The 12,631-nt window shown below is 36.7% G+C and overlaps 1 protein-coding gene across 4 annotated transcripts in view; it reads left to right on the top strand.

Moving 5' to 3' along the window:
* The window catches only part of ASCC3 (activating signal cointegrator 1 complex subunit 3), a 281,717-nt gene that overhangs the window by 19,368 nt on the left and 249,718 nt on the right, over window positions 1–12,631 (top strand). For all 4 annotated transcript variants that reach the window (XM_075087348.1, XM_075087349.1, XM_075087350.1 and 1 more), the window contains 2 exons: window positions 250–400; window positions 5,811–6,394. In XM_075087348.1, the coding sequence (XP_074943449.1) occupies window positions 250–400; window positions 5,811–6,394 (735 nt within the window). The remainder of the gene's footprint in view (window positions 1–249; window positions 401–5,810; window positions 6,395–12,631) is intronic.

The raw sequence follows: 12,631 nt of genomic DNA, 5'->3' as shown, positions 1-12,631 counted from the left end.
GGCAGAATTCTCTGTAAGGTAGTGAGAGGGGGGGTGTGTGTGCGCGCGCACGTGCGCGTATCCTTCTCCTTCCTTATGCACAGGAAAGAGAGTAAAGCACAGGTAGCAGAGAAACTGCTTGCAATCATTACTGCATACTGACCGAATGCAATTGGAAAGAAATGTTTTTATCTGGTGTTTAATTTTAAAGGAACCTCCATATAGTAGTTGGAAACAAATAAAAAAGCCCTAAATATTTTTCATTTTCAGACTAAAAGAACAAAACTACATGAACAGTTGCTGAAGTCTGATCTTACTTGGAAGAAGATAATAAAGTTTGTTGATGACAATTTGGACAAAAAAGAACACCAAACTGTAAATGATGATTTAAAAACTATATTACAAGCTGCAAAACAAATAGGTATGTTTTCATTCCGTGTAGTCTAATAATAGACTGTTTTTTCAGGGTGGTTTTCTTTTTTCAAGCTGCTTTCTGCCTGCATACTTTGCATACCAGTACAATTTCAGTTCTACCTTGACACCAGGCTTGCCCTGAAATATCTTTGAAACTCCGGTTAATCTGATGTGCATATGCATCATTTGGTTTTCTGTTTTATTTTAAAATATGATTCTGTTGTTATGCGGATATTCTTGCTTTTTGATAGTATTATTGTGTAGTGTGTGGTATGGTTTGCGATCAACCTTTAGCAAGCAAAAGCAACAGCTTCTTTTGGAATGGCAGTGCCCTGCGAAAAGAACAATCGTGGTGTTATCTGCTTTAATTCCATGTGGTTGTTTCATGAAAAATTGGATTGCTACATAAGCAGATCAAAAGGTAAAAAAAAAAAAGTTTCTGCTTGAGGAGTTGAGAGAAATAAATAATATCACTCATCTGGAATTAAGCTTTTAACACTGAATATACATTATGGCAAAGAAGGTGTGAAAACAGCTTTGATGGGAAACTTAGTTTTTGATCTACAGACTGAAACTAATATCAGCTCATAAACTGAGCACATGGTTTAAGCTGTAGCTGTCACATATTTAAGAATTTTTCATTTCAATGTAATATGTATATCTTCTCTTTCTCTGCTTATGTTATCTTGAACAGAACCTCAAGTAAAAGATGGAAAGAACTAATATGGATAAATATATCTTCTTTTTTGGCACAGAGTGTGTTTTATCACAACCTGAATGTTAACCTACCTCGCTCCTGTTTGTTTCTCAACAGTACTTTTGGCAATAACTAACAAATTAAGACAGAAAGAAGCATCTAAGCACAGACTTTCAAAAAAGGCTAGACAAATTTTTTTGTGTCCAGCATGTACTAACAATTGTGCTGTACAGTTGCACAGATGATGTCAATTAAAGATATTAATGGTTGTCATGGCTGTTGCTTTAGTGTCATCAGAAGAAAAATTCCAAGTATTTCTCAACTCACTGACAAAAAAACTTTAAACTCATCTGACGATTCACAAGTTCTAAACTTTGTGTTGTGGTTCATTCCTTCCATGTTTGTGACCCAACCCAATTTATATTTACAAATTTTGCCCTAATTTTTTTAATCCTATTTTTCTAATACAAGTAGTAGAGTTTGTGCTGTTAGGAGACCCTAACCTCTTCAGGCCAGAAGTTAAGCATGTGGCTGCCTGTCTTTCTGAGACAGAAGGCGCCCCAACTCAACCTCTCTGCCCCAACCCAAGTACCTCTGTTCAAGTGCACAGATTTCACCTGCCGCTTCTGATATGCAAGGTCTGGGGGAAAGTCATGCGAGACGTGGAGTGAGTTTGCATCAACTGTCGATGCCTAAAGTTAATATGGAAAAGGCGCGGTCTGTATTGATAATTGATCTTTATTGTTGTTGTTTCTTTGAGATTGCCCACAGAATTCATACTCATACTAGTTTTCAAAAGATGTTTATTGCTGTGCTGCAATAGTAAAGGCAGGTTTTGGACACAGCTGTGATGGGAAGGGAAAAGTCCTGTTTGGTACACATGGTCTGGAAATGCCTGTATGAACAAAACATTTTGGAATATAGAAAGGCTAATGAGATTTCTCTCAGTGTTCCATTTTAATAGCATACTACTGATGTAATTTTTAAAGTTATACTCTCTGTTTTTCTGACTTCCCTTCCATGACCTGATCAATTCAGATTTTTTTTTTTTTTGTTAGGATAACATTGGGATGTTAGGAAGGTGTCAGCACAGTCAGACCTGGAACAGGCACTGACATGGTGTTACGGGGGTGTTTGATCCATGTGTCCCACATGTCCCCTGACCAGCCAACTCCTCCTCAGCCCCCAGTCCTCCTGACCATGACAGCAGGCTCGAAATATGTGGTATGGTCAGAACAACAGGTTGGCTTATTGTCCTGCTCCAGCTTGTGGTGATCAGTTCAGGGCTGCCTGATGATTACCCCTGGACTGTCCAAATGACAGCAGTTGTGTAGTTTATATTCCCCTTTTCTCATTTCTTGGCACTCCTCCTTGCTGCCCTTTTTGCCTCTCAGATAAACAATCTGTCTGTAATTACTTTTTCCCGGTTGGTTCCCAGTTTGGTTACATATGTATCCATCCTCACACGTTGAAAGGGAAAACTTTTTTGATGACAGACAAATACAGGATGGAATCCAATCATAAAAAATAATTTTATTATAAGTTGTTACAGAAATGCATAAAAACATTCAAGTCTATTGGTGAAATATAATTCATTACTAATATGCTAAATATTTTATTTTTGTAAATCTGAATTTAAAAGTTCATTTCCCTTCAGGTAATGCAGACATCTCTCCTGCAGTGGCTTTTGTTTCTTAGCCAGTAGAATATGGTTACTTTCCATACTTGTCTTCATTTTAGATATTATAGTAATATTTTGTAAGTAACATAACCGAAAACTCACTATGTATTTTTGAGGAAGAGCTGCTCATCTGGAAATCATTGCAAGATACACTTTGTACATAAGCATGAAACTCACCTGGGAGAGGAAGACTGAGGACCTGGTTCAAGTACCAGTCAGGAACAGCAAACTATGTAAATCAGAGCTGTAGAGAGATTTGGCAGTGTCATCTTCCTTTAATCTGAATATTTATGTCCATAACAAGCAACTTGGAATAAGTGGAGAAGACCTACATAGTTATTCTAAATATCCACTGGGGTGTAGTTTAATCATAAGAGGTACTGGAGTAAAGTGTCGGTCAGTTAGGATTGACAAATGTAGGACTATAAAGTTTGCAGTATGACCATATGTAGTATGGCAAGGAGGAAAAAATATCTGATGGTGGACAAAAGGTTATAAGCAAAATAAGTATTTGCCATTCCTAGCTGCCAATGTTATCTATGAAAATAATTTGGCAGATCTATGTTTTCTCTATTAATGCACAAGTATTAGCTGTGATGTTTTTTTTCCTTGGTGGGTTGGTTGGGTTTTATTTGCACTTTTTGCCGAAGACGACTGCAAAAACTTTCAATTTTTTTTTTCTTTCCCAAACTTTAATAGCAGGCCCAGTGTGATGGGTAGGTAGAGCAAACTGAGACACTTGAAAGTTATAGTAGTAAATTTTTTGTTTGATGGAGTGGAGAGGACAAACCAAAATAAAACAAATTCATGATTATTTAGTTAGAACAAGTTAGAAAGAAACCATGAACTTTGAGACTCCTGAATAAAGATGTGTAATGTTATGGAGACACAAACCAGAATGGATTACAGTGACTGAGGCACAAGCTGAACTGACAGTAATGTTCCAACCATCAGAAACATATAGTAGGGCAAAGGAATTGCTTGTTTGCCTCTTTAGCTTAGTTTCAAGGAAATGAAATCTCAGCCTAGGCAACAGATCCTGTAATACTGATTTACTTGACAGGGAAAATGTCACTGATTGAAATGACTTGAGTGGCTTAAAAACAAGAAGGGAGGAGTTAACTTCAAGTAGTGCACCTCTTGCTGTCTTGGCTGGCTTATTGTATTTGGAGGGGAGGGGTAGTATTTTCTCAAGAGATGCTTCCACGAGTAGGAGATGTTGATAATAACGGAGTAGCACATAATAAACCGAAGAGGCTTTTCTCAAATCCTTCAGTATATTATGACACAAGTGACTTTAATGGTGTGTATTTGTATGTTAGGAATATAAGAGTGAGGTTCATGCAGCCAAACTTAGGCCTGTAAGTTTTCAGATGTTGGTTTTTTTTTCCTGGGATTCCTGTGAAGCTAATGCTGAGAGGGAGGCTGAACCACCTTTTTACTCTGAGATATACTTACATACATATTGTATATGTGTGTATCTTTGTCATGTATCTTCCATGTGTAGGTATCTAATTATCTTGTAAATATCACCTCCAATCCCCTCCGTGAACTTTTCAGCTTTTCAAAGTGCACCATAGGGAAATTCAAGAGAAATGCTGTATTTTTAGGCACCTCCATTTATATGTTTCTAGTTACTCAGGCTTGTTCTGTCTGCTTATGCTGAATTTCTTTTGCTATTTCCTGTTACGTTGTGGGAAAAAACCAACCACCTTGTTTTTGCTAGTGTTGAACCTAAATTACTTTGAATCAAGTCACAGGTAACATTGTCAAAGTAATTAAAAATCTTCCCACTGATTTCAGGAAGTTTTTCAACAGGCAGAAAACAGGGACATAGAGCAAATACATAGGCCCATAACTGGATAGCAGAGGTACACAGAGGCAGGCACAAGACAGTTTTAATTACTGGAAAGATAATAGCCACATTTACTATGCCAGAAGCACCTTTATGAGGTTTTTAAAAATGAATAATATTATTCCTTTTAAAATAAACAGTTTGTTTTAATAGTTCTATTGAGTTAGCCATGCCGGGGGTTAATCACCAATGTTATCACTTAAATAGTACTGTTCTCCACTGGAGTAGTGCCAGTCACTCCTGATATAACTAAAGAATTGACCAGATAAAGACATCTTGACAATAGCAGCTTGTAAATCTCGATAGTAAGCTTTTAAGAGGTTTTAAAAAGTATGCAATATTGTAAGGAATGCTAATTCTACTAAAAATGCTGGAGTAACCTATCCAACTTTCTAGAACACTTTTTTTTAAACTTCAGGAAAAAATTCTGCATGTTGTCCTCATATAAAACAAGCAAACAAAAAAACCCCAGTATGCTGGTTGGTTTTGTTTATTTTATGCTTGATGGCTTCTTAAATCTTGTTCAGTAGTGGCATTTTGTTTCATCGTATGGTGGTTTTGCTTATGTTTTCCTTGAGTACCTTTGCAAATATTTGTGTGAGAGGTAAATTCATGTTTTCCTCTAATGATATATTTTTAATTTGCATAATATGATATTTTGTAGATATAAATCTAAACTCATGCATTTATTTGCTTTAATTTCTTCGGGCAGTTTTTCTAACTAACATGCGTTCTGTGGCAATTCTACTGGGAATTACTACAAGAATGTAGTAATTCCCAGCTGAGTTTTGTACATTTAGTCTGTTATGAATATTCAGACTAGGTGGTGAATAAACATTGATACAAAGAGAAATTTGTTACCTTTAGAAAGCTGGTAAATACACTATTGTGAGTTTAAGATCTCAGGCAAGATTTTCCTCCTACTCGGGGAAAAATAAGGAAGGATTGGTAATCCGTAGTATGAATTCCTAGTAAGCAGAAGGATAATGAAGACAGATGCTTTATTATCATATACCTTTTACAATTCAGTACCTTGCAACAATTGCTACTTGTTGTTACGGTCTTCATTTCATATCTGATGATGAGACTTGCAGCAAGAAATTGAATACAGTTATGTTATAGGCAATGAAGGAGAATTAGCCTGAAGTGTATAAACTTATATTTGTTTTTGCTTTTGTTAACAGTTGGAGCTGAAAATGGACAAGAAGCGATTGAAAGTGGCGCTGTTTTTCTCTTTAAGACATTTCACAGGAAAGAACGTGTTGGTCATGATGAGACAAAGGCGATCAAGCAGATGTTTGGGCCATTTCCATCATCATCTGCTACTGCAGCTTGTAATGCCACATGTCGGATTGCTTCTCACTTCACTGAAGAACAGCTTACAGCCCTCATGCAGATGGCTGAAGAGCAAAATGGTGATAACAGAGTGTTCTTCGGTAAAAATATAGTGTTTTCATTTGACATGCATGATTTAGATCACTCTGAGGAGCTGCCTGTGAATGGTGAGGCTGATACGCAGAAAATTATAAGCTTAGATTACAACAAATTTCTGAATAACCAGCTGAATCACTTACAGAATTACTGTGATGAGAAATCTGATCTCAAGTCTTTGGAAAAAGTAGATGATTCTTTTTTATGGCGTGAAGTTGGAAAGTATCTGAATGAATCTCAAGGGGGTACTCCTGGAGGGCCAACAACAGAAGACCTCTGCTGTACTTTGTACGAGATGCTTGCTTCTTCCAAAAGTGGAGACGAACTTCAAAATGAGGTACAGTAGCATATTAACCATACTGTGTGTATTTGAATCTTGCACAAATATACAATTATTTCATATTGGATTATGCCAACATACTTTATCCAAGTATCGGTTATGCTTTTTCTTTGGTGGTTTTTTTTTTTTTTTTCTTGACAAAATTTAAAAGGAAGCATCTTGATTTACCAGGCTGAAGATGGATGCAGCATGTATTTTATGTGACTAGTCTCCTTTCCCCCATAACAGACAGGCTATTATTTTTTTTGGCCATTTGCTCAGCTTCTCCATATTTTCTTTTTAAGCAGTAGCCAATTTAAGCTAACGTATAAAAGTGTGAGAACTTGCAAAGCCAAACTGAAGCTAACTTCCTTGGGCAGGTTCCATCTCCAGTTTCAGAGCCTTCCTGTATCTGGAAGGAAAGTTGGAGGACTGTGCAAGTGGTGCTACTTCAAGCCTTTGTCATATTACTTCTATTTCTTTTAGTAAGGGAAGGGGAGGGTTTATCACCAGAAGGGCAGAGAAAGCTTGAGGAAGAGAGAACAGTTGCTGGGAGGCTGGAGTTGAAGGATAAGCATAGTGGTAGAAAAGGGAAGAGCACGATTAAAGGCTGGTGAAGAGGCTTTCAAGGCATGTGCAAGAGAGATGATTGGATTAATCTGGGGAAAAGAGAACTGGGGTTTGGATGAGGTTGGGAAAGAATTCCTGCAATTTGCTAATTCCTTCTTCCTGTGCACTTTTATGTTATGTTTACTTAATTTTTTCCTACCGTGCCATGCTTTCCTCCCCTAAATACATCCAGTGCTTAAATTCTAAAACTAACTTTTCAGAAAGACTTTAAATGTTGAAAACCTGCTACAGAAATGCAACCAATGGTAGGAATAGACAATCCTGTGAATGGCACCCTAAAGTAAATTTGTTGGAATTTTGTCACTAGAGTTGCAAATTTTATTTTTCTTAGCAAAAACATTGTGACAGAGAAGACGGCCTGAATATTTCATGTAGGTTCAGATAACTATGTATTGATATCTACTGCGTAATGATATAGTTGCTGAAGTCATAATATTTTTTTGTTTGGTAGTCAGTAGACCACGTTTCATCTGTCCTTTGAGCTATTTTCTGTGTACGAGTATTTTCTAATAAACCTCTTCTAATTTGAGAACCTAAATATGAATACAAAGGGAAGCTGACCTCATTTCTACTGCATTAAAATATATCTGAATAATAACACTTCTATGCATATCTGCACAGTTTCGTATTTTGGGTGGTTTTATTGATGAAAGACATGTGAAAATAGAAGACTGAACAGGTCCTGGAGAAGGAGATTGGATAAACAAACTTGCATGTCAAATGAAACATAAAAAAATGAGTACCTTCATTTGCCATAGGTACCTGAAGTTTATTAGTTGTACAGAGCAAGATTTCTTTTTTCATTTTCTAGATCACCAAACGACTTTTCAGATATAGTCACAGGGTATGCAGAAAAAATTCCATACTTCTACATAACGTCCACTTAATGCCTAAGTGTAATTTGTAACATGTTGAAGGAAATGCTTGAAACCTTTCACTTACAGCAAGAAGAAATAACTTTATTTTTCTTTTGCAACTTTATAATCATAATGGATTGCTAAATCAATTGGCAGAAAGTGCAAGCTATCGGTTTTTATGTAGATCACCAATAAAGAATTCCTTCCCTTTCATTTTTGGAACAAAGACTTTCTGGCAAAATTTCTGTTTTGATGGCTTTACAGGAGTTTTAATTTGATAATATGAAAAAAAAATTGTTTACTTGGCCAATGTACACTTACCTTTCTGAAAATAATTTAGCAAGAGCAAATCCTTTTCTTTGCATTACTATAGAGAAAAAGGATTCTTTCCCTTGGGTGTCTGAAACCTGTATCTTATTTTGGATTTTTAAGAAGTCTTAGTTTAAAAAAAAAAATATTCCTCCCCATTCTGCTTATTTCAGCCCCCATGTTGCCTTTCCTTGCAACAATCTCATTAATTTCTTATTCCTTGCAAAATGTGGCAGCTGAGGAGGGGGTAAGACTAACTTGAACCTGACCTCCTTTTGTTGAAAGTTAGTTGGCTAGGCGTGCTGTCCATATGAGTGGTCATGACTTGAAAAGTTCTTCTGGGTTTTGGATTTTGCCATCACTTAGGGATTTTTTGTTATTATTATTACAGCAGTTTTGCTGGTGGCATCATTAAGAGCAGGTGCTGCTTTTACACCTACTCTAAAAGTAGGTCATAGATGGTGTAACAAGTATGTGTTTGATCATGCGTACTGAAAATCTTACATAAATTGGAGTGATGCATACATGCTAAGGTTTCTATGCTCTGCAAATTCTTTTTTTTTTCTTTATAAGCCAAGAAAAAAAGAACTATTGATATGAAAGGATGTTAATTCTTTGTAAATAAAAATCCAGATCTGTAAAACAGATTTTCATATTTTAAAACAGTGGCCATGTCTATTCTTCTGTTTAGGAAGATACCACTGCCTATTTATTATTAAACAGGGAAAAAACATACTGGTGGTGAGGATATTGGCGAGTGGACTTCTCTAGGACAATTTCAGTTGATCCTTAAGCAAAGTTTATTGAGATTCCAGATCACCTTAAGAATATAAGCATTTTTAGATCATTTAATGGGTGACATCCTGTTTTTTTTGTAGCGTATGTGTGGACACACATATATGCTATTTAGGTTTTTATCTGCTTAATGAACTCTGTAAGGTTTTGAAATGAGCTTCTTTCTCCAGCACCGTATAGCTTACATTTAAAGTGGTTGGTGAGGTGCAAGAAGTACTTTGTTCTTTTTCTCTATTTAAGAATATCCCACATTTCCTCTGGGACAGTTTGTTTGTCTGGCACATCACTGGTGACTCTTAATTAGAGGGAAATTAATTCTTATGCTTGGAGTGATATGGGAGTTATAACTTACTTTCTAAGTGTTTAGGACATGTGCTTTCCATTGGGGACATAAAGTCTAGCAAAGCTAAGTGGCAGCTACTGGAGCATGCTTTTCACTGTATGTCAGATTTTGTTGGTAGGTATGAAATGGTAATGATGTGGTAACAAGAACATTATTAAAAACACGAAGAAAAACCTGATGACAAACTATAGAGTTTAGCCCAATAACCATCGTGCTTTTTTAAAATGAAAACTTAGTGTGCAGTGCACTGCTCAGTTCTAGTACTCAGTTTCTAGTATATGATGCTTTCAGAATGAAGACTGGAGGCACCTGAGAGCATTTTAGTAACTTTGCCACCTAACCCCTCCCAGGGTTACTAGGAAAAAGTTGGCGGAGTTTAGTCCCTCTTTGGTTACACCTTGCTGTCCTCAGAGGGTGTTTCTCATTCTTCTGTGAACTCTTGTCATAATTTATCTGGTGATGAAAACTACAGTAAGAGACCGACAGGTAATAACATGGAGTTCCAAGGTGCTGAACCCTTCCTTCAAGGGTCAAAAACATTCCTTTCAAATCAAACTAGATGTGAAATCAGAAAAGTACAAGTTGTGGAATATAGGGTTTTTGTGATGGGAAAAAAAGAGGCCAAGAGTCGGGCAGCACCTCTTCCTGTATGCATTCCTTAATAGATCCATCCAGTAAGATAGTCATCATTAGAGCCAGAAGGTTACAGCTTTATTGCTGAAATTCAGTTCTTTTCATCCTTATTTCAGAATGGTAGTAGGTTATTTTGTTGTTTCATTAAGTAGGATGGTTTTTTTCCATTGTGGTGTTTGTGTGTCTCTGAATGCTTGATGTAGCAACTTGATGTAGGCTTCTAGACAGTTTTCCCCAGGCTCTGCTATGCAGAGCTCTGTTGTCTCTCAGGTTTCTGCCTGTAACTTTTCTTCAGCTCCCTTTGTCACTGGTGGCAATATAATGATTTCCCCCGCTTCTCCCCCCAGCTTGAGCTCATCTACGTTGTTTCTGTTACCCTATCCCAATCCCACCACAAGTGTCTGCCAATATGCTTTGTTGGCTGAACCTGTAAATGCTCTTGGGATTGAGAACAAGGGAAACTTAACTAATTTGTCAATTCAACTAACTGGCAGGAAGCTCCTCTGTGTCTGCCACCAGCCTTTCTGCAAAAGTAGTACAGAAGAGTAGAGGAAAGCAAAGGCTGTTTAAACACTCACAGAGCCTGGAAGGGACCTTTTCTGTCAGTGTTACAATACCTTAAACTAAGAAAGACTCATTAATAAAAGAATGTGGTAAAGTTTGTCCCAACTTCTCCTCTCAAGACTTCTCCAGAATCTTGTTGCCTGGGTGCCTAAAATGAACCCTTGTTATCTGCTTTCTAGCTTTATTCAGGGCTGGTTTTATGATCACTTTTCCTGTGCTACAGTTGTCCTCTTTTTTTAAACCAATTTAAAAAATGAGCATCAAAGAACTGCACTTGTAACTCCCCCCCCGACAATGCTCTGCCTTTTCAACACTGCTTTTCCTTTCATTTACCCTTCAGGCAGTTCCTTGCCAACTTTTAATTCTTCTATTAACGCTCATCTTCACGAATTTAACCAAGTCCTCATGTGGAAAATTGCAATGTTTTAAATGAAGTCCAGATGTGAGACAACTGCTATTTATTCATTTTCCAGACTAATGAAGTGTTAGACCAAGTGATGTATCATTAGTAAGCCCATGCTACATTTATGCCATTTTCCAGTTACCTGCATCTTTTAAATTTTTTTACCAAAACACATCCTTTTAACTCTTCTCCAATCATAATTTTTATTTTTCTTACTCACAGTGTTATTGCACTTGTAGATGCATGCTCCCTGACCTACAATTTCATGTGTCAGTTTTTGAAGATTTATGAGAGATTATTTTGCACTCCAGCTGCGAGAACAGTGAGCTCTCTGAATTTTGTTCCCAGCTTTGAGGCAATCATTTTCATATCCATACTCTTTAACCACTATATCTTTATATCCATAATCAAATATTTTTCTTTAACCAGAGACAAATTTGAATTTTAATTTAAAAATTTAAATTAATTACAGTATCAGGTTAGTAATTAAGACTGAAAGATTAAGAGCCAAAATTTCCCTTTCAGAAGGGAAATTTGTGCTACAGTAAGGGACCTAGGTAGTACAGTCAGCTGGTCCATGGAACTCAGAGTGGTAAACAGGCCAGGGTACTTTCAAAGCAAAAGACACTAAAATTATTCCCTGATTTAGGGATATGAGCCAATAAATAAAAGAAACACATAGCAGGAGATGAGGTTTTTTGGTTGGGTTTTTTTTCCCCCCCTTTTTTTCTCTGTAGTCACCTTTGAAGAAGTCTTTCCAGTCTACCCAGTCAAATCTAGTATAGCATCTCCACCTTCTGGAAACATACACTGTACCTTTTCAGCAGGAAATTCACATCTTATTAAATTACGGTTGCAGTTAAATAAGGAAAGGTATTAACAGATTATAAAGTCTTTTCCTGGTTAGACAAACTTGGATTTCCATGTGTGTTCTTGATATTTGAAAACTAAGCTTTTTATCATTTATCTCATGGATACTATAGAAGGATGCTTATTTTTTTTAGAACATAGAAAGCCTCTGTGGGTTTTGGTTTTTTAATATTGTCTGCTGAATTAATTTCTGATATGCATGTTCATATTGGGTAGTGAAACTGATGGGTTGATAAAGGAGATAAGACCCCTTAAATCTTCCTGGATAATGTTCACTGTTGTGTTTGCTGAGCTTTTTGCAGGGAAGATTCCACTCAGTGTTTCACAATGCAGCAAGGAAAGAATATTTTGTGAGGCTGGGTAAATATCACCTTTAGCTATCATGTTTGTTTTTCAAAAAGCCCCACAGTTCTTGGTTTACCATCACTTAACTTTATCTGATGCTGTCCCCTCTTATTTGAACAAAACTTCCTTTACCCCCAACCCCATCCCCTCCCCCCCCCCCAAAAAAAAAAAAAAAAGTTGAAAAAGTAATAATTAAAAAACGGTGATATTGCTTTTCACGTGATAGTCTGATCATGACAAAAGGTGTGTCTAGACTGATTTGATCAGTACTTGCTTCTTATTCTGGAGAATACATGTCATCAACTAAATTTCTTTTACCTCTACTGTTAATGCTGTTTTATTGCTAGGTATACTTGTTTCATTTTGCTTATAAAATAGAGAGGAAGGCAAGCAGCACAGAGGAAAAGCTATGAAAACTATCTGTAGTTATTATTCAAATGGTAGGCTTTCTTAATTAACATTACACTGTTCTGAATTTTACTGCCCTGCTTTGAGCAGTAAGATGA

This window comes from Phalacrocorax aristotelis, chromosome 3 (genome assembly GCF_949628215.1).
Source record: "Phalacrocorax aristotelis chromosome 3, bGulAri2.1, whole genome shotgun sequence".
NCBI lineage: Eukaryota > Metazoa > Chordata > Aves > Suliformes > Phalacrocoracidae > Phalacrocorax > Phalacrocorax aristotelis.
Note: the sequence above shows the minus strand (reverse complement) of the source record. Positions and strands in the feature narration are given on the sequence as shown.